The following is an 18,622-nucleotide window of genomic DNA, read 5'->3' as shown; positions in this document are numbered from 1 at the left end:
TGAGCAAAAGACTTGAAAGAAAATATTGTCTGTCCTAAATTTAGGTGCAACGTGTCAGAGAGAGAAGAGAGTGGGTCGGATAAAGCCATTTTTAATAGTTTACAAAATGCAAGGATGAGATTAGCCTCTATCCAAACTGAACAGACTGAGGCAGCATTAAGATATTTAAATGGGCTGTATGATGAACATAGTGATAATGCATCTGGTAAGACTGAGAAAACTGCTGAGTCATATTGTGCTAATAAGGCAATCAGATGAGTTTTTAAGTGTTATCCCTTTAAGGACAATGATATTCTTTCTATTTCTTTCTATTCTTTCTATTTCTATGCTTTCCTAGCTCTAGTGCTGATTAGGAAGAAAATGCAATTAGAAAAACACACTCTCACGCAGGGTAGGATCCCCCACAAGATTTCACTGTATACATAGTAATGTGGAATTTGATCGTGAATGGTAATAATGACTGAAGTGAGTAAATCTGGGTCATGTTGAGAGAGGCAGATTCTTCTCTTGCTGTGTGACACCTAAATTGCATCCATTTTAGGTCTCCTTTTTCATTTGGTAGAGAAAAGGCTTAGATTTTTAAGGGTACAGGTATCATTAATTTTGTCCAAAACTAACGAGAATAATACTCCACAATTTCAAGAGTGAAAGAAGCAGCTTATATGTTTGAGATACTTTCATCATATTTCTGGGGCTACACCCACTCACCCCACACATGCGCTTTGACATACAGTTTCAAGTATAAGTCTCTCTTTCACTGTGGATCAGATCCTCAGTTGTGTCAATCACTGTAGTTCCACTGAAATCAATATAGCTATATCAATTTACATATGATGAAGACCTGGCCCTACATAGTCACATATACACATTCATGTTGGGATGTGGTAAGTGGTAACTCACTGTTTCCAGTTCATGAGTATGTTATGATGTCTTTGACTTGTATTTTTCTGAATACGCCTCATTTACTAAGGCTCTGATAGGACAAAGCACTTGTAGACGTGCTTAACTTTAAGCACATAGTTAAGTTTATCCTCATTCAGCAAATTCCTTAAGCAAGTCCGATTGGCTTAAGTGAGATTTAAGCACATGTTTAAGTGCCTTGCTGAATCAAGGCCTTAAATAAAGAATAATGAAAATTATTTGCCTCCAAGCTTGTAAAACAACACTGACTGTATTAAAGTTGCGATTATTAGCTTCAACATAGTGTTTTTGGATTAATTCAAATTCAAAAGGGAAGGAAGTGTTTTTCACTTACTGTCTCCTGCCAGCATTTAAAAATGATGGTTCTTATTGCCGCTGACTCTGGAACTTTACCTTTGCCATTTTCATTTCCTCTCTCACAACAATTTTACCACCTACGGCACTCCCCCCACTTGTAATTTAAGTGGAAATACAACCTTCAGGATGATGAGCATCTCTTTGCTAACTGTACTATCAGGTAATGAGAGGAAAGAGCCAGGAATTCAGAACCTCAGTGCTTCATACAAGTCTATGTATAAATGCAACTCTATGCCTTAAAGGATTAATTTCACAAGTCTTAAATTGCAGTTTAATTTGAAAACTAATTCAGCCCCATAATTGGCTTTTCTGTTCAAATCACTGAGGCTAAAGATTTAAATTCTTAATATTCAGATGACTTTCAAGTATCTCGCCCCATCTGTGCATTAGTCCATGGTGTTAATCTCTCAAGGGAATCTCTGCTAGCATAGAAATAAAATAAATAAACAAACAACTGGGGCACTAATAGCATAAGCTGCTTTAAAAAAATCCCTGCTATTATATAGAATATTTATTTTTATGAGATTTCTTTAACTCAATTTTCTACATGTAGATTTTGCTCTCAGGTATTTAATTTTTTAGGTGACATCAATATCAAGAATCACACTATCAGAATTGCATGGAGTTAGGGGGAGGCAGCGAATTTTAATTACAACATTTTTCACTTAAGGAGTATCAACTATAATGTTCCGTTTCTTTGAAGGTTTACCCATGATGCTTAGAGCTTCTTCCAGTTCATTCAGGAATAAGAAACTGGTATCAATTCTGCCCTTCAGTTTAACAATGTGCTAAAAAATCAAATGAAAAACAGGGTGAGGTGAAATTCTGGCATCATTGAAGTCAATAGGAGTTTTGCTATGGACTTCAGAGGGTCCAGTATTTCACCAAGGCCGTAGGTAGGGGTGGAGATAAGGGATGGGTTAATATTAAAATGCCTCCCACATAGAGCTAGTAGGAAATCTTCCAACTGATGGTTCTTCCAGAGGAAAATTCCAATTTATCAAAAGTGAAACTTTTTTACAAAATTTTGACAACATTTCATTTTGGAAAAACAAAAACAAAAAGCTGCTGGAGCGAAGCATTCGGATAAGGTTGGTACTTGTTAGACCTTTTTGGAGCAGAATGTTTTGATTTCCTATTTCAAAACATCTTTTCATTTCAATTATTAAAATATAAATTATAATATGTAAAGTCAAAATTGGAACAAAACATTTAGATTTTATCAAAACACAACATTCTGATCACACTGAAGCTAAACTTTTGCCACAATTCCATTTCATGGGAAATTTCAATTTTTTTGTTTTGTTTTCATTCTATTTTGGAAGGGAAAAAAATTCAAACTCACAGAATTTCCCATGAAATGGAAAATCCAATTCCCAGCCAACATTACTCTCACAAGATATCCCTAGGATCCCGCAATCCTGTACAAGCACTGCTGTAAAACTCTAGTAGCTAAAGTTTGTGTCAGGCAGTAACTGGTAAAAATATTTGCAAGAGGATTCTGTGAAGCATGGTAAGAAGAAGAAGAAGAATTTTTTCCCCTGGCTATTACCCAGTAAGCTAGTTTGCCCTGATTCATAGAAATAAGTTTTAAAGGTACAAGAGAATTCATGCAGCACGTACTACATTCAGAAAAGAAGCTGTGCAATCCATACAGCTTTATCAGCTCTTGAAAGGAAAGTTCTACAGTTATGAGGGAACTAGAACTTCGCTGATTAAGGCTGCCGGAGGGACCAGGGGAATTTCAGCGCTAGCTTGCAGCAGCATTTTTTAAACTTAGCTGTGTTCTTCACATAGAGGCAAAGTTCAAAGAAGCAGAACATTATTCAATGTGAGTAAAACATGGCCTTTTAAGATATACTTTCAAACAGTGGTGCATTAAATCAAAAACAACTTGAGTGTCTGTGTGTGTGTGCGGGGGGAGCTGATTCTGTGGGGAAAAATATCACACATAACTATTCATGTTCTGTGTTTGTTTGGAAGGCCCTGCATTTTAAAAACTAAAGGGTTCATCTGCATACCCTTAGACTAAATAAACTAGAAACAGCAAGGAAGAATTTATGGCAGAGTATCAAAGAAGGGAAAAGAGATACATTTCAATACAGCATCTAGCACACACTTGGGAATTGTACAAGGACCAGAGAGTGACACCCCTATTCAGACAGAGTAGTACATTACTCTGCAAGGGGCAATCCCATTAATTTCAAAGGGACTACTCATGGCATATGGTGCTATTCAATTAAAGGAGAGCAGAATCGTACTCAATGATAATAATAGATTATAATTAATAATACATGAGCTCTGGTCAGCATTCCTGTCCAGGTTTGATTACAATGGTGGCTGGCACCCCTTAGACAGTATATTCTCTGGAAACCTGGGCAGTCTGTTGGACTCGGAGTGCCATGCATTCCATTAAGGCCTGTTCAACAAAAATGAGTTTGGACCATCTTTGAATAAGTCTCTCCATCCTTCTGCACCAGCCTTCTCCTGGCTCTTGGTCAGTCTAGATGGCCAAGGAAGGCTATTTCTATGTCTTAAGGAAGTGAATCCATCTTACACCTGGGGTGACATACAGGGAAGCTAGGCAGACAGCGTGAACTAGCCACATTGCACACTTGTAGTCCACCCACCCATCTGCATTCCCATCATCTTGAAGCTCAGCACCTTCTTTTGGACCCTTGGCACAGAACTCTTCAGGCCATCTTTTGACTGGACCTCCACCACTCACAGCAAAGGCCAGGCACAGTTTGCGGTGCCTGAGCTCTCCTGACCATAGGGGATGTTCCCTCCTGCCAGGGCCAGCTCCAGGGTTTTGGCCGCCCCAAGCAGCCAAAAAACAAAAACAAAAAACAAAAAAAACCCCGCAATCGCGATCTGCGGCGGCAATTCAGCGGGAGGTCCTTCACTCCAAGCGGGAGTGAGGGACACGTCCGCCGAATTGCCGCCTAATAGCTGGACGTGCCGCCCCAAGCACCCGCTTGCCATGCTGGTGCCTGGAGCCGGCTCTGCCTCCTGCTTGTCTCCCCAGGGGCAATAGCCACCCCAAAGGGACAGGGAGTAAGCAAAACGCTAGCTCCTCCTCACTCTGCTCACTGGAGCTTGCTGGCTGTTGAGAAGGGAGCATGCTGCACTTGGCAACTCTGTGTATGCTTGAGGCACAATCCCTTCTGCAGCTCCCCCTGCGCTGGGGCAGCTCCACTCTGCCCCTTACTCAGGGATGTGCTGTAATGGCACAACAGAGTTCTTTGTTGTTTACTTCAGAGGTGATCCGCTCTAGTGATCCTGTTAATCAGCCTCACAGGGGCTTTCCCTTGTATCTCAAGGTCACTGTGCTTTGCTCATCTGCATATATTTGATTCTCTCTGGGAAATTTCCATGGGTCAGATCTTGAGTTCTTTACTATTTTCACTTGGGCAAAATTTCCACTAAGTTCAACATGGTTGTGGTTTGGCCCATGGTTGTGATTGCTATTAAAGTCAACGTTTATCCAGGATACTCCAGTTACTTTCCTAAGTTAAAATACTTGAACATACCGGTGGCATTCCTCTATAATGTGGTAATTGAATAAATATAGTCTTTACAATATTGACCACTGTACATGGACACATAGCAAGCATCAGAAAGAGTAATCAAGGGGCTAGTCAGAGATGAATAGTCAAAGTCCCAAGGAGGAGTTCAATAGGAGTGAAATGTGCCTTTTATGGCAATGAATGCAGATCTGCTATATCACATAAGAGTTTTTTTTTCAGCTTGCTTGAAGCAGAACTAAACCTATAATGTAATAAATTGCTGAATCAATAGTGAGCACATTTTGCCTTTTGTTTTCTGTAGGAATATTTGTTATACCTTTCATTTGTCAATCGTTGTGATGAATAATTAGGAATCCTGGCTGCAGTTTTTTTGCATTGTACGAAGACCTAGTGTCGTACTCTCTTATTACTGTAATTTCCTGATATAACTCGAGTGAAAAAGGATGTTTCCAAGTCTCTGGGAGCTTCATGCTTAGCTAAATATGCGGTGTACTTCATTTTAGCTATATATATCTCCAAACAAAACAGTGATGCCCTAATTTGAAGTGGGTGAGGAGTGCACAGGTTCCACAACCTAACTCTAGGACCGCTCCATCATTATCTCAAAGACATAATCTCACAATTATTGACATGTTTCGCAGAAAGAGGGCATCAGACACCCAAGTCCCCAGACAGGTTTACAGAGGCAAGGAACAGAAATTCAATAACTATTATAAACCTTTAAAAAGATACTGATTAAACAAGAAAGGAGGGAAAACAAATACATCAAAGGCAAATGTAATTGCTTTTGAATAAAACAGACTGCTTCCCATTTACCTGCCTTAAAGGCAGACTGGGATGCAGAATACCAAAAATCACTGGTATAACAGAGGCACAAGTATTTTGTAGTCCTATTCTGATTTAATGGCTTATAGGCTTATCTGGATTTCAAACAAGAAAGGGCTGCAATTTACTCCTTCCCTCATCCAAATGAGCAGAGCTAGTTAAACATTTGGGAACACTTTCAATATTGATTTGTTTTAGAATAAGATGTGGGAAGTCTGATTTGTTATGGAAATGTCATGAGCATCATGGCTTATTTCAATCAGCACTTCAGATCTTGATAACTTGTATGTGGAAGCCCCAGTGTGGCCTTAGTGTAACAGAGAGGGAAAAAAACTTCTCTGTGAAAGAGTCATTAGAATGATCAGTTCAGTTTCTTTACAGCCCAACTCTGAGGATCAGAATCTGGATGAGAACTTTGAAGCTTTGGTGCATCTCTACCTCAAACATACCAAGAGGGAAGCTATGTCATGTTCTTTCCTCAAGAAATAATGTCACACTTTGTCCCCACGACATGTCACCACAAGAGCCATTCTTCACACTGCTGAAAGACAATCAATCAGGATTGCAAGTCACCTCGTTAAAAATAGTGGCCTCAGGAGACTTCTCTATGACAACTACCTCAGGCAGCAGAGAAGTAATGATAAATGTTTGCTGACACAAACCAAAAGTCATGTGATGTTTAACCCTTCTACCTGTAAACAACTGAAGATAAATTTATCCTGGGGGGGAGGGGGGGAATCTCATTAAGGCTTTAGGAGCATTGTATTTTATAGCAGTTTACCTAAAAATAGTGGCAATAGTTTTCACAACACAGGCTCCACTTCGTCATTAAATAATGAATACATTCATATTAGTTATATTCAGGAATAAGCTAAAGCAAACCATTTACCATATTGTAAACTGCCTACTTATGCTCTACCCCCAATAATGAATCAACAGTATATTTGGAAGGGAAATGTTAAAAAAGGCTAAATTTTTCCAAAGACTTCTTAAATGTGCTAATGCTTGCACCATTACCTCAACTGTATGCACAAATTAGGTACTCACTGATTTTGCATGAGAATTTGCACACTTAATTTTTTTGAAAATCTGGTCTCAGATCTCGGCATAATTCACGATCGGCAGAAAAAACATGGCACAAGAGCAGACACCATGAAGTCAGTGGGAACCTTGTAATTTACTACAACGATTTTTGGATCAGGTCCCGTAGGAGTAAGTTGTTTTTCCACAACTTGGGACACAGACCTTACTGGACTCTGAGTGGATGGTAAATACTGAGTTTACAAATGACTGGATTACGTTTCAGTCAGCCAGATATACAGTATTTCAAGCATACAGTCAGGTAAAAGTCAAGATCATTGCAGGGTTTGCTTTTCTTTTTAGGATTCTAGCATTATTACTGTACTGATTACATGTTACTGTAGAACAATGTAAATGTAACAAACGTTTGAGACAGGCAACACCAGGTTTGATTTTACAAAGCTTCAGCAGGTTTCAGAGTAGAAGCCGTGTTAGTCTGTATCCGCAAAAAGAACAGGAGTACTTGTGGCACCTTACAGACTAACAAATTTATTAGAGCGTAAGCTTTCGTGGGCTACAGCCCACTTCTTCGGATGCAGTTGCTTTTGCAAATAAAACTTCCAAGTAGTGTGATTTGGATGCAGCTCCCATTTTATTCAACTCTACACCTCCCCCCCTTCAACGTTTATGGTAATTCAGCTAAACTGTTCAAGTTTTCACCAATCTTTTACAAAAAACAACAATCCCTGAGCATCAAGAGGAGTCATGAAACGTGTGATCAAACCAACTTGTGCTTTATATTTGAAGACTTAGACTTATCGTAAGAGCTCTTCCAACTCTACCTGGTTTAGATCCTTCATCAACAGATCCATTATAGACTTGGTTTATAAACTCAGGCCTGTTGTCATTCATATCAATCACATAGATGTAGAGGTCAATGGGGTTCTCCACCTTGTTTCCATTCATATCCACTGCATGAGCCCTCAGCTGGAAATAAACACAGTGGAAGCATAATGTCAGTGACAGAATTCGTTGGATAAAAGAGTTTTGTCAGCGTTGACTTCAGCATTTAAATTCTTTCCAAAAATTAAACTATAGGAATGTCATTTTTCCAGTAGAAACCAGATATCTGGTTTTCATCTAGGCGCTGCAGGATACATAATGTTTCACAACAGGGCCCAATATTAAAAATCATTTTCAAATAATAATAGTAAATAGAAACAAATAATTTTATCAGCTAAAAGAAACATTTTCTCCACGGCTAACAAATCACTACTTTTAAGTAGTTTAAGAAAAGTAGTAATTATTGCCTGGCAATCTCCAAAGACTAAGTTTTGCTTACTATTATTAATGCCATGATGACATGGGTTTATTTTCCACTGGTCACAAGAACTTCAGAAATGTACCATGGAATCTCACATTGCTTTGTGGCCACAATGACCTGTGGTAATTAATAAGTAAAGAGATCTCATAATTGTTGATACTATTGTTATTATTTGTATTCTGTAGCACCTAAGAGCACCAGTTATGTACAGCAACCATGGTCCTAGGCGCCAAACACTGAACAAAAAGATGGTCTCTGCCCAATACTTATTCAATTTCTCCAAAGGGGAGACCCATGTATAATTAAGAATGGGAAGCCTGTCTCAACATTAACTACAGCATCAATGATGCAGCATTATAATAGCCAGCACTGTACTGCTGAGTTCTCAATTAAAATGGCACTGGGACCCCATCTTATTAGGACTAACTATTGATAATAATGCTGGAAACTGAGACCATCAGTTTTCAGAATAAAAGGGACAGATATAGCATGTCAAAATGAGTAATTAATAAAGCAAAGCAATCAACAATACTCTGGAACAATCAGTAATCAGGTGAGAAAAAATGGATAGCTCCTTCATTATATGGAACAGATGGCTGCTCTAAATGGGTCATGTGCTGAAGGTATTTATCAAAGCTGGCTTGGAAGAAGGACTGGCTATGAAAGTCTTGTATTGTGCCTGAATTAAGTTGACCAATGGAGAGACATCTGGCTCTGGGAGAGTTTTGCAGCTTTAATTTTGTCACTTTCCCACATTTCAGTACCAGTGAGCACTGCTGAATCCCTGCACTGACATAAAAATCAGGGACAGTGTTCAAAACCTCAGGGGCAGATTCTGAAATACTGATGAATGAAGAATGAAAACGCCACATAAAAGGAGTTTGGTGAAACTGCTGTCTAGAAAAACAGGACTGTCACTTTAACACCAGATACACAAGTAGGCTTGCCCAATCGGCCCTTAGTGAATTCCTCATACTATACCACCTGCTATCATGCTTTTCCCTACAAGATTCCTAATGTATAATGGCCTCGATGTTGAGACGTGTTGGTATCTCCAGTTCCCATTCACGTCAATTGTAGCTGCAGACACTCAGCACTTCTAAAATTCAGGCCCAATGTGTCAAAGAACGTATGTCGTTCTGATGCCTAGCACGTAAAGGTGCTAATTGTATTAATATTGATTTCAGTCTTTCGCTTTTGCCGAGACTATGATTGATGGGATTTTACCCCTTTGTGTATGTTTTCCAAGAAGGTTTAACAAATATAATCACGCTATAGTTGATAGGCTGGACTGAGATTTAATCCAGAGAAGAGAGCAATCTGCCACACAGACTGAGAGTGGACATTTTTTAAAAAAAAAAAAAGGTTAAAAATCACATTTTTTTAAATATTAAAAAGGCTGACTTCATTTTTAATACAGACTATCTCATTTGTGTTTCCTGATTCTTAGTGCTCTTAATATTTGCATTTCATGCCTACGTATAAACTGCTCTGACTTGTGTCAGCAGAGCTATCCTTCATTATGTCAGATGTAGCAATTCAATAACTTTTACAAGTCAAAGGTCAGATTGTCTTTGAAAAAAAGTAATTCTGAGCTAAAATTAAAGTTATTATCTTCAAACTGAAGCCTCACTGGACTCCTTCTTGCTGCATTTTCAGGAGCGGAAACGGCTCTATTCAGAGATAAAGCAGAGTGCAAAGCCGATATCTTTCTCTTTCAGATCTGGCTCCCCATCCCCCCCAAATTTTAATTACATTTGATAGCTCTTGTTTGAAATCTCCAGGAGTAAGTAATTTCTCAGCACTGCACGTCTATCTGCTTGTCACACACACATGCCCGTGTACATATGCATATGTTACTGATTCACTCAAGAAAAAAATTCAATAAGCAAGACGGTAGTTATCTCCCTAAACCTGCAGTGATACACACGCATGAGGCTCCCCTGCTCCATGGTAACATCAGCATTAGAGCCTCAAACCTGAATTCTGAAGGTGAGAACAGTACTTGAGAATATGGACAGCTGAGCTAAGGCTTGCACCCTGGTGGATTGAATTTGGTGATACGCACCCTTTGATTTAACATGCAATCCAAACACAGAGCACCACAGTCCCAACGCTGATCCCCCCCGCACCCTTCCGGTTTGCATTGGTGACTGGGTGCCCTCACAGCTCCTCTTGTGTTGTCTCCCTTGTGTGGTTGTTACTGCCTCCTTTCTGACCATTTTTTTCTCTCTCTCCCCCTCCTTTTTGCCTGTTTTCCTTGTCCTTTTTTGTGTATTTTTTTATTCTTTCTGTGCTCTTTTGGTTGTTCTCACCTGGCAATGACCTTCCTCCATATCCTTTTGTAGGCTACATGCTCCTTACCTGGGGGTCAGGACCATCTGCTAGCGTCAACTACAGTTGACATGAACTCCCTGGGAAAGAGACGCTCAGTCTAGCAGGCTGCTGTCTGAGTCTATAACAATGCACAACAAGAGTGACTCCTGGGACTGACTACATTAGAGTTCTTTGCAGGAGCAGGGAGGGAAGGCAGGTGGCTTTCAAGGGGTCACCTGTGGCTTTGAGGCATGTTTAAAGGAGGGACAGGGTGGAGCAGATATTAGGGAGCTTTCCTTGCCCTCTTCCATCTTCTCTTCTGTCCTGCAATCCCTCCCACCCTCCACCCTCGAACTAGTGTGGAGCTCTCAAAATGGGAAACACAAACATACCACATCATCATGAAGCCCAGCATATTTCACATTTTCTTGCTCCACAAGTATATATGACTATGACTTATTTATTCAGTATGCATGATTTAGTCTCACACAGTGCTCAGCGGGCAGGGCAGCAATCAAGTTCCATCTGCTACACGATGGATGTTGTGATAAGACAACGGATGGGATTAGAAACTGATACACTTAAGTGCTTTTTCATAGTATGTGAGCTGTTCAGGGGGGCAGGGCGAAGAAGATGACTAAACAACCATCAGGTTTACTTCTGACAACTGGAACGGAGCACACACAGATTCAGGATGGGACTAAAGTCTTCCAGAACTGGAGAAACCATTGTTTGAAAGGCCAGTTACCACAGCCTTGGGTAGAAGAGAAGGTGGGAGCACACAAAAACATGACATGGGAGACCATCAAGTGGAATTTCAATTGGGTGTTTGGAGGGATATTTAGTAACTGTTTATTAAAGTTCACATTAAACATTAAAGTTGTCACAAAGTGGAGAGCATGGTGTTGGCTGAAGGTTAGAGAAAGAATAAATAGGAACAATGGAAAATGTTGGAATCCAACAGCCATTGTGTAGGATTCATAAATATAAATAAAGTCTAGTGGTCCAGATCCTTTGTGGTGGAATTAGTTATAGTTCCACTTTGTATCAGCCAAAGCTGCCCAGTCCCCTTGAACAAATATTTTTAAAAGTATGACAGTCTTCATTAACATACTTAGGCAGCAGCTACCACTGGTCTCTGTGTTTTTTCCAGAGACAATTTCTAGAGCAAATGTAGCTGTTGGCATACAAATGCTTCAGCATCATGATTATTGATGACACTGGAGGCTGGTGCTATCTGAAGGTAGTTAGTCAAAGTCAACATAGTGAAATGTGTTAAATATAAATACTACTTCTGCACTAATACAATTAATATAAATATGTATAATCAGTAAGTGACAGATCTTTTAAAAAATTAGGAATACAATTCTGTGCCTAATTTGCACACACTTTATCATGATTAAACATCAAGTTATTATTGCACAAATGACCAGAATTACACATACGTTTTTGTAAACATGGTTCAAAATATCATTGAAATTAGTACTGATTTCTCTGGGTCAAATTCCTTGTTTTTTTGTCTCCCAGAGACAGGGGGGTGAGGTAATATCTTTTATTATACCAACTTCTGTTGGTGCAAAAGACAAGCTTTCAAGGTACACAGACCCAAAGAAGAGCTCGGTGTAAGCTTGCAAGTTTTTCTTTTTCACCAACAGAAGTTGGTCCAATAAAAGATATTCCCTCATCCCCCTTGTCTCTGTAATAACCTGGGACCAACATGGCTACAACACTGCAAATAATTTTTGTCTCCCACACAGTCTAAACAATTCCCGTCTCACCCTGTAACCAATCTCCCCTTGTCCAGGCATCTCTGACTGAATGATATTTCATAAAAGTGTTAATGGAAGCAAAGTGCTGGTTGAGACTATTCCAAGCTATATCTGTATTTAAAAACAGGCATATAAACGAAGCATGTTAATTGAATATCGTTGCCTGACTACTAAATATTAGGTTTTATGGTGATGGTGTTTTGTTAACAAAGCTTGAAAATATGTGAGAGACCAACCAGTCTGTTTGCCCATCACTACTGACTGCAGTTTGATAGGAAGTTCTGGCACCTGAAATAATCAGAAAAGCACCAGGAGACACTGATTTGCCCATGAGTGCAATCAGAGAGTCATCACCTACAACACAGAGAGCTGATGGGAACTCAGGTTGACCAGGGTCAAGAGAAGTGATCCATGTTAAACACTGATATCTCCTGAAAGTTATTTGGCACTGTTTAAAAACTGAGACACACAGACATCCGTGTAACAGAGAAAGTACTGCTGCAACGAATCAGAGCCTTGGAAAATCCATCCCTCTGAAGCTCAAGAGAAATATTAAAAGCTGACAAGCGAGTTCTGCTTCAGAACTACCAAAATAATTAAAAATTGATATGGTTCATCTCGGAAAAAAGGTGGGTTTCATCAGGCAAATGCTTCCTAATGTGGAGAATTAAAAGATGAGTGCTTTAGAAAGAGCAATCTTGACGCAATCAGGATAATTATACAAAAGAAAGTATACATGGAAAACATGGGAGTTAATGAAACAGAACTCTGGCATGTGTCCTCCCTAATTCTCAGGAAGATTTTTTTTATTGGCTTTTAGGTTATTTAGAAATAAAATAAACATGGACAGCATGTGATGCTAACAGAGATGCCAAAAAGATTTAGCTCCATGTGGGGCTGTAAAGAAATGGAGCTGCATATATCATACATAGCCAGCACAGCTGAACTGCTAGCCTGTGGCACACAGAAGATAACCCAATATGTTACATGCTAAAAACCAGGGGCCAGATCTTTACCTGGTGTAGATCAGTGTAGTTCCACTGATCTCAAATGGATTTATACCAACTGAAAATCTGGCCCCAGGACTCTATGTGAACTAAGAAGAATCTTCATTAGGTATTAATAATACCTTGAGATGAACTGAGCTGTAAAATTCAGACCCAACTCTGAATCTGGAGCCAAATTTTCCCAAAGTTCAGATGTGTCTGGATCCGAGGTTAGGCCTGTCTCTAGTAATATTATTGCTTATTGGCAGGACCCTCAGCTACGAGAAATTGGCATAAGCCCAATCAACTTCATTGGAGCCAAAGAGAAGCCAGCCATAGATGCCAGCAGGGGCAGAAGGAACCAAAGTAGGAACTGCTATATTGCAGGGGAGGAGGGAACATGGGGCCCAGCCAGGGCCACTCCTCCCTCAGCATCTCCCTGGTCCCAGAACTGTGCACAGTAGCAGGGGTGCCAGAATAGGGAGGGCCAAGGGGCCATGACGCTCCCACTTTTCACCATGGACCCGGCTCCCTGCCCCTCCTCTTCCTCCTGAGGCCCCGCTCTCCAGCCAGGCTGGAAATTTGAGCCTGACCTGGGTAAGAGCGGCCTAAGGAGCCCTGGCAGCTGTGGGGAGCTGCGGACCCTACACCTGTCCGGGCTGGGCTGGCCAGAGGGTAGCCCTTGGCCCGTGTGCTCAGCCACTGGGCTCCCCACCCAAGGCAGATGGAGGGTCCACTCTTACCATGGCCCGGCGGTGGATCTTTGGCCCTTGAGGCCCCGCCCCCAGGCCAGCCCAGAAGCCAGAGCCGGGTTGGGGTAAGAGCCATGCGGACAGTTCTGGGGAGTTGTGGACCCTCCACCTGCACTGGGCGGGGGACCTGGGGCTGCACTCAGCCCCCGCCCACATCCTGGGCAGGTGGAGGGGCCCGGGGGTCCCTGGCCTGGCTCCAGCTTGGCTGGGGGATGGGGCTTTGGGGGAAAGAGAAGAGGCAGTGGTGGGGCCATGGAGGGGGCAAGGCCTCATGCTCCCTCCCCCCTTTTAGAAATAATCCATCACACCTGCACAAGAAACTTCCCCCCTCTGAGGGCACTAGGACCACACGCTGTCTCCCCTCCTCCCCCAACATGTGGGGCTTGACAGAAAACTACAGAGGGCAGCCAGCCAGACACACCCGTTGGTAGGGGCAGAAGCAGCCAAAGCTAGGACTGCTGGTCCTTTGGGGAACTTTCTCTAGTTTTGACTGGACTTTCTCTGCCCTGTGCTGATAAGCTGTTTGCTTGAATCTTCCCCACCCCCTCCCTTTCAGTCTCTTCAACTGAGCTTCATTCCACACCTGCCCCCTTACCCTATTCTCCCCTGCCCGCCCCCTTTCCTCCCTTGTCCCATCTCCCTTCCCATCCTCCCATTTAGCCTATCCTCTCTGCAGTATGCCCACCTAAAGGGAAAAATAAATCCTGCATCTAACATGATGCCTGTGGCCATCACATTACTTACTCTTCTGGGGGGTCACACCTCTTCCCATACCCTATGTCTGTTGCCTACTTAGACTTTTTGTTCTAAGTTTGTACAGCAGCAAGTGGAGTCCTGGTTCATGACTGGGGCTCCTAGGGACTACAATAATAATAATGGAGCCATGCTGATTAACACCAGCTAAAGATCTGACCTCTGTCTTCATTGCTTAGAGAGAGAGAATCACAAACAGATCTAGTTATGTCCCATATAGGGAAGTCTTGCACATAAGCCTTGTCTGTCTTCCTGTAACTCTGGGACATTGGTCTCACCACAGTGTTTTGGGTTACCACTTTATATAAAGGTACATTTATAAATGGGTTACACAGGGTTAATAAATGCATAATCTATGGTTTAATAAATCACTTATCAATTGCTTAAAAGTCCAATAGGTCAAAAGTTTGTTTATAACCATGGCTTATAATGATCTATAAATACCTTCTTCTGATGCGTTTACCCCATTTAAAACATAGAATCACAGAACCATGGGATTAGAAGGGACCACAAATTTCATCTAGACTAACCCCATGCTAAAATGCAGGATTTGTTGTGTCATATACTACTCCTGCCTGTAATGGGCTTATTATATCTATTAATCATTTATAACCCTTAATTTGGCTGTGGTTGTTTGGTTATGCCTAGGTCTCTTGCCTTCCAGAAAAGAGACTCCCATGAATGAGATTAAAAGAAGTTCTCATTGATTCCAGGTGCTAGAAATTAAAGTTGTTTTTTGGGGAAGTGATACCAGTCACTTCACGGCAGCCTTTTCCAAGCTTTCCTGAAATTTCTAGTCTAAATATATTTATAGGATACATTTATTATGTATTATGGGTCACATAAGTCATTATTATGGGAGACACAGTCATTTTTTTTTTGTTCAGAGTGTCTTGTACTAGACATCATAATGGTTCCATCAAAGGGGTTAGCTTGTGAATTATATCAACTGAGCTATTAAAATGACCCAGCAGCATTGAAAAAATATCGAAAACACTGAAGCGACATAGGCTCTATCTCAAATATTCCTTTTTCAAAATAATCCTCTTCATCATTTTCACGGGCACAGCAGACAAAATAATTGTTCTTCTTCACAGAGGATAAAATAATTTTGCTTCAGATTCTTTTTTGCCCAAGGGAAATTTCTCTTTCCATCCAACTTAAGAGGTAATCTATTTTCTTTATCCCTCTACTCCTGGCCAGAAGCATTGTCACCTCGGTTAACTGGACACCTGATAAAGCTAACAAAGTGTGAATCTCTGACAGAGCAGTTAGGAATATGATAGTGATAGTGGTGGAAGTAGTCCAGACCATTGCATTGACAGTATAGCATCTCCAGCAACAACTATTATGATATCAAAGGATGTGTCCAATGCCGATACAAAGCAATCCATGAAACAACTTTTTGTAGCTGCTGTAGAAAAGAGCTAATGGACGGATGCAGGAAGTACTGAAGTTTTGTGCAACTGGCATGCAAGGAGTACTATAATTTTTGAATCAGTTTGTGAGACTGTATTTACTATTTGGTTATACTTTGTACTACTTTGTGACTGTAATTGTGCCGTAGATTATAATACAAAGACCAATTACACTGTAATTACACTGCACATAGAACAATTTGTGAGCCAGTAGAGTCTATGGAAGCATCTCCTGGTGTTACATGGGAATTAATAAATATCAGTATTTAATATTAGTCTATCTACTGTGACAAAGTTCTGTCCTTGTCTCTGTGGGTCCTGCGTTTCCTGATGGATTTCACTAGCCTCAGAAGCTCACTGTGACCCTCCCTTTAACCCTTCTCTCTCTAGAGACAAGGGTCATAGTCTACTGAGCCATTTTCATCATAAGCCAGCGAAGGAGGTGAGGAGAAGCTATCCTCCCTTGCACAGTCTCTGGTGTCTCCCAGTCTCAGTGATTAATCAGGGGCAAAGGGGGGGGAGCCCGGGCCCGCCCTCTACTCCGAGCTTCAGCCCAGGGACCCTAATAGTATCAGCTATGGTAGCTGACCTTTTAGGAACAGGACACGTACAATTCCCTGGGTTACTTCCCCAAAGCAGCCCCCACTTCCTCAAGCTCCACTTCACCCTTACCTCAGGGCCTCCTTCCTTCTACCTAGTATGGTATATACAGCTCAGTCTCTCCAACAGCGCAACTTCTCACAGCTCCTGACATGCACGCCCACCTGATTAACTGGGAGGCTTTTTAACTAGTTTCAGCCAGCCCCTGATTGGCTTCAGGTGTCCCAATCAACCTAGCAATCTCCACTGCCTCCTGGAAAGATCTTAATTGGTCCCAGGTGTCTTAATTGACCTGGAGCAGCTGCCATTTACTTATCCTGGTACCAGGGATTTGTTTAACCTGGGGCTAATATATCTATCTCCCATTACTTTTCTATAGCCATCTGGCCTTGCCCCGTCACACTACCTACTTAAGATCTTATATGATCTCCGCACTGTATTGTCTGCGTCTGAACACCTCCAGAGGATTTAAAATGAAAAATGACTATAATTGTTACTGCACGTCCAACTGCAGTAATGAATCGGTAACTTCCTATGACACCCTACTGTTGATATTGGTTTCTCACATTCTTTTAGGCCTGGTCTATACACAAACTTGACCAGCTCTCAGTGACACCACTGCTACGCTATCAAGTTACAATGGCTAAATGACATCACTCAGGACTGTGAAAAATTTCACACCCTGTGTGATGCAGTTAAACTGACCTAAGCCCCAGTGTGGATATTGCTAGGTCGGTGGAAGAATTCTGTGGACTAAGCTAGTGCCTCTGGGAGAGATGGATTTACTGCAGTGACAGAAAACCTCCTGTTGCTGTAGTGTCTATCCTACAGCTGTGTCACAGCAGTTTTCTAGTGTAGATATGCCCTAAATGAGTGTAACATTGTGTGCGGACACTACATCCGTTTAAAGCTGGCTCAGGCTATGTCTTCACTAGAAATGCTATAGTGACATGGCTGCAGTGCTGTACACTACAGAGATAGAAGGGGTTCTTCCATTGGAGTAGCAAATCCAGCTCTCAGAGAGGCGGAACTAGATTGACAGAAGATGTTTACAATGGGGCTTAGGTTGGTTTAACCACATCACAAACAGTGTGACATTTTTCACAGCCCTACCCCCTGGTGTAGACACAGCTAGACTGACGGAAGAATGCTTTGACCCATCACTCGGGAAGGTGGAGTTCCTACGGTGATGGAAAACCTCCTTCTGTCGCTGTAGTCTTCGTCTACACTACCAGGGCTACAGTGGCAATAGCAATGCTGCCTATTTAACAAGGGCGAACCCATGTAAAGCACATTTAAAACAACACAGAGAGTCTACACATAAAGGGTATGTCTACACTAGAGCTGGAAGGTGTAAATTCCAGCTCAAGGAGACATATCCATGTCAATAGAACCAATGTGCTAAAAATAGAAGTGTAGCAGTAGCGAGTGGTGTGAGGAGATAGCTGCTTCAAGAGTGATCCTATCCAAGGTGCTAGGCATGTACTTGGGCAGGTTAGCCCCTCGCACCGCTAGCACCACTATGGCAACATTTCTAATTTTAGCATACTAGTTTGATCACAGCTAGTGCAGGTCTGGCTCCTTGAACTGGAAATTACCCTTTCCAGCTCCCATGTAGACATATACAAAATGCACCGATTTAACCAAATCAATGCAGAATCGCACCTTTAGTGAAAGCCATGCAAATCTGTTAGGAAAACCATGCCTTAGTCCTTTTCTCAGTCACAGGGAAAGGAGTTGATCTGTGCAAAATACGTGATCAATAAATTCTGAACTGGGCAACACTCGCATGCTTTCTCATTTCCTTATAAACTGGAAATGCAAACCTGGGCCCTAATTCTGAGCAGACAAGTTGGGTCCACAGTTCTACATCTAAATTGTACAAAACATTCAGTGATGAGGTGAAACTTGCTGAAATCTAGTAATTTTAATTGTTTTACTTTGACTTTGTGAGTTCAGACCCCAAACTCAGGGAAGGAGCCAAATCTGTGTGTGTATTCTAGCCACAAAGTCCTTTTGCACTATTCTAGTGCAGAGGAGCTGGGGATTAG

General features: G+C 41.4%; 1 protein-coding gene across 3 annotated transcripts in view; it reads right to left on the bottom strand.

The window, feature by feature from the left end:
- Nucleotides 1-18,622, bottom strand: part of CDH4 (cadherin 4) — a 653,967-nt gene that overhangs the window by 124,596 nt on the left and 510,749 nt on the right. For all 3 annotated transcript variants that reach the window (XR_002887781.3, XM_005302930.4, XM_008178578.4), the window contains exon 6: nucleotides 7,496-7,640. Coding sequence is in view for 2 of the 3 variants with exons in the window: in XM_005302930.4 (XP_005302987.2) it covers nucleotides 7,496-7,640 (145 nt within the window). In the remaining variant the exon portion in view is untranslated. The remainder of the gene's footprint in view (nucleotides 1-7,495; nucleotides 7,641-18,622) is intronic.

This window comes from Chrysemys picta, chromosome 13 (genome assembly GCF_011386835.1).
Source record: "Chrysemys picta bellii isolate R12L10 chromosome 13, ASM1138683v2, whole genome shotgun sequence".
NCBI lineage: Eukaryota > Metazoa > Chordata > Testudines > Emydidae > Chrysemys > Chrysemys picta.
The sequence above is the reverse complement of the archived record's forward strand: the minus strand, read 5'-3'. Positions and strand labels throughout refer to the sequence as shown.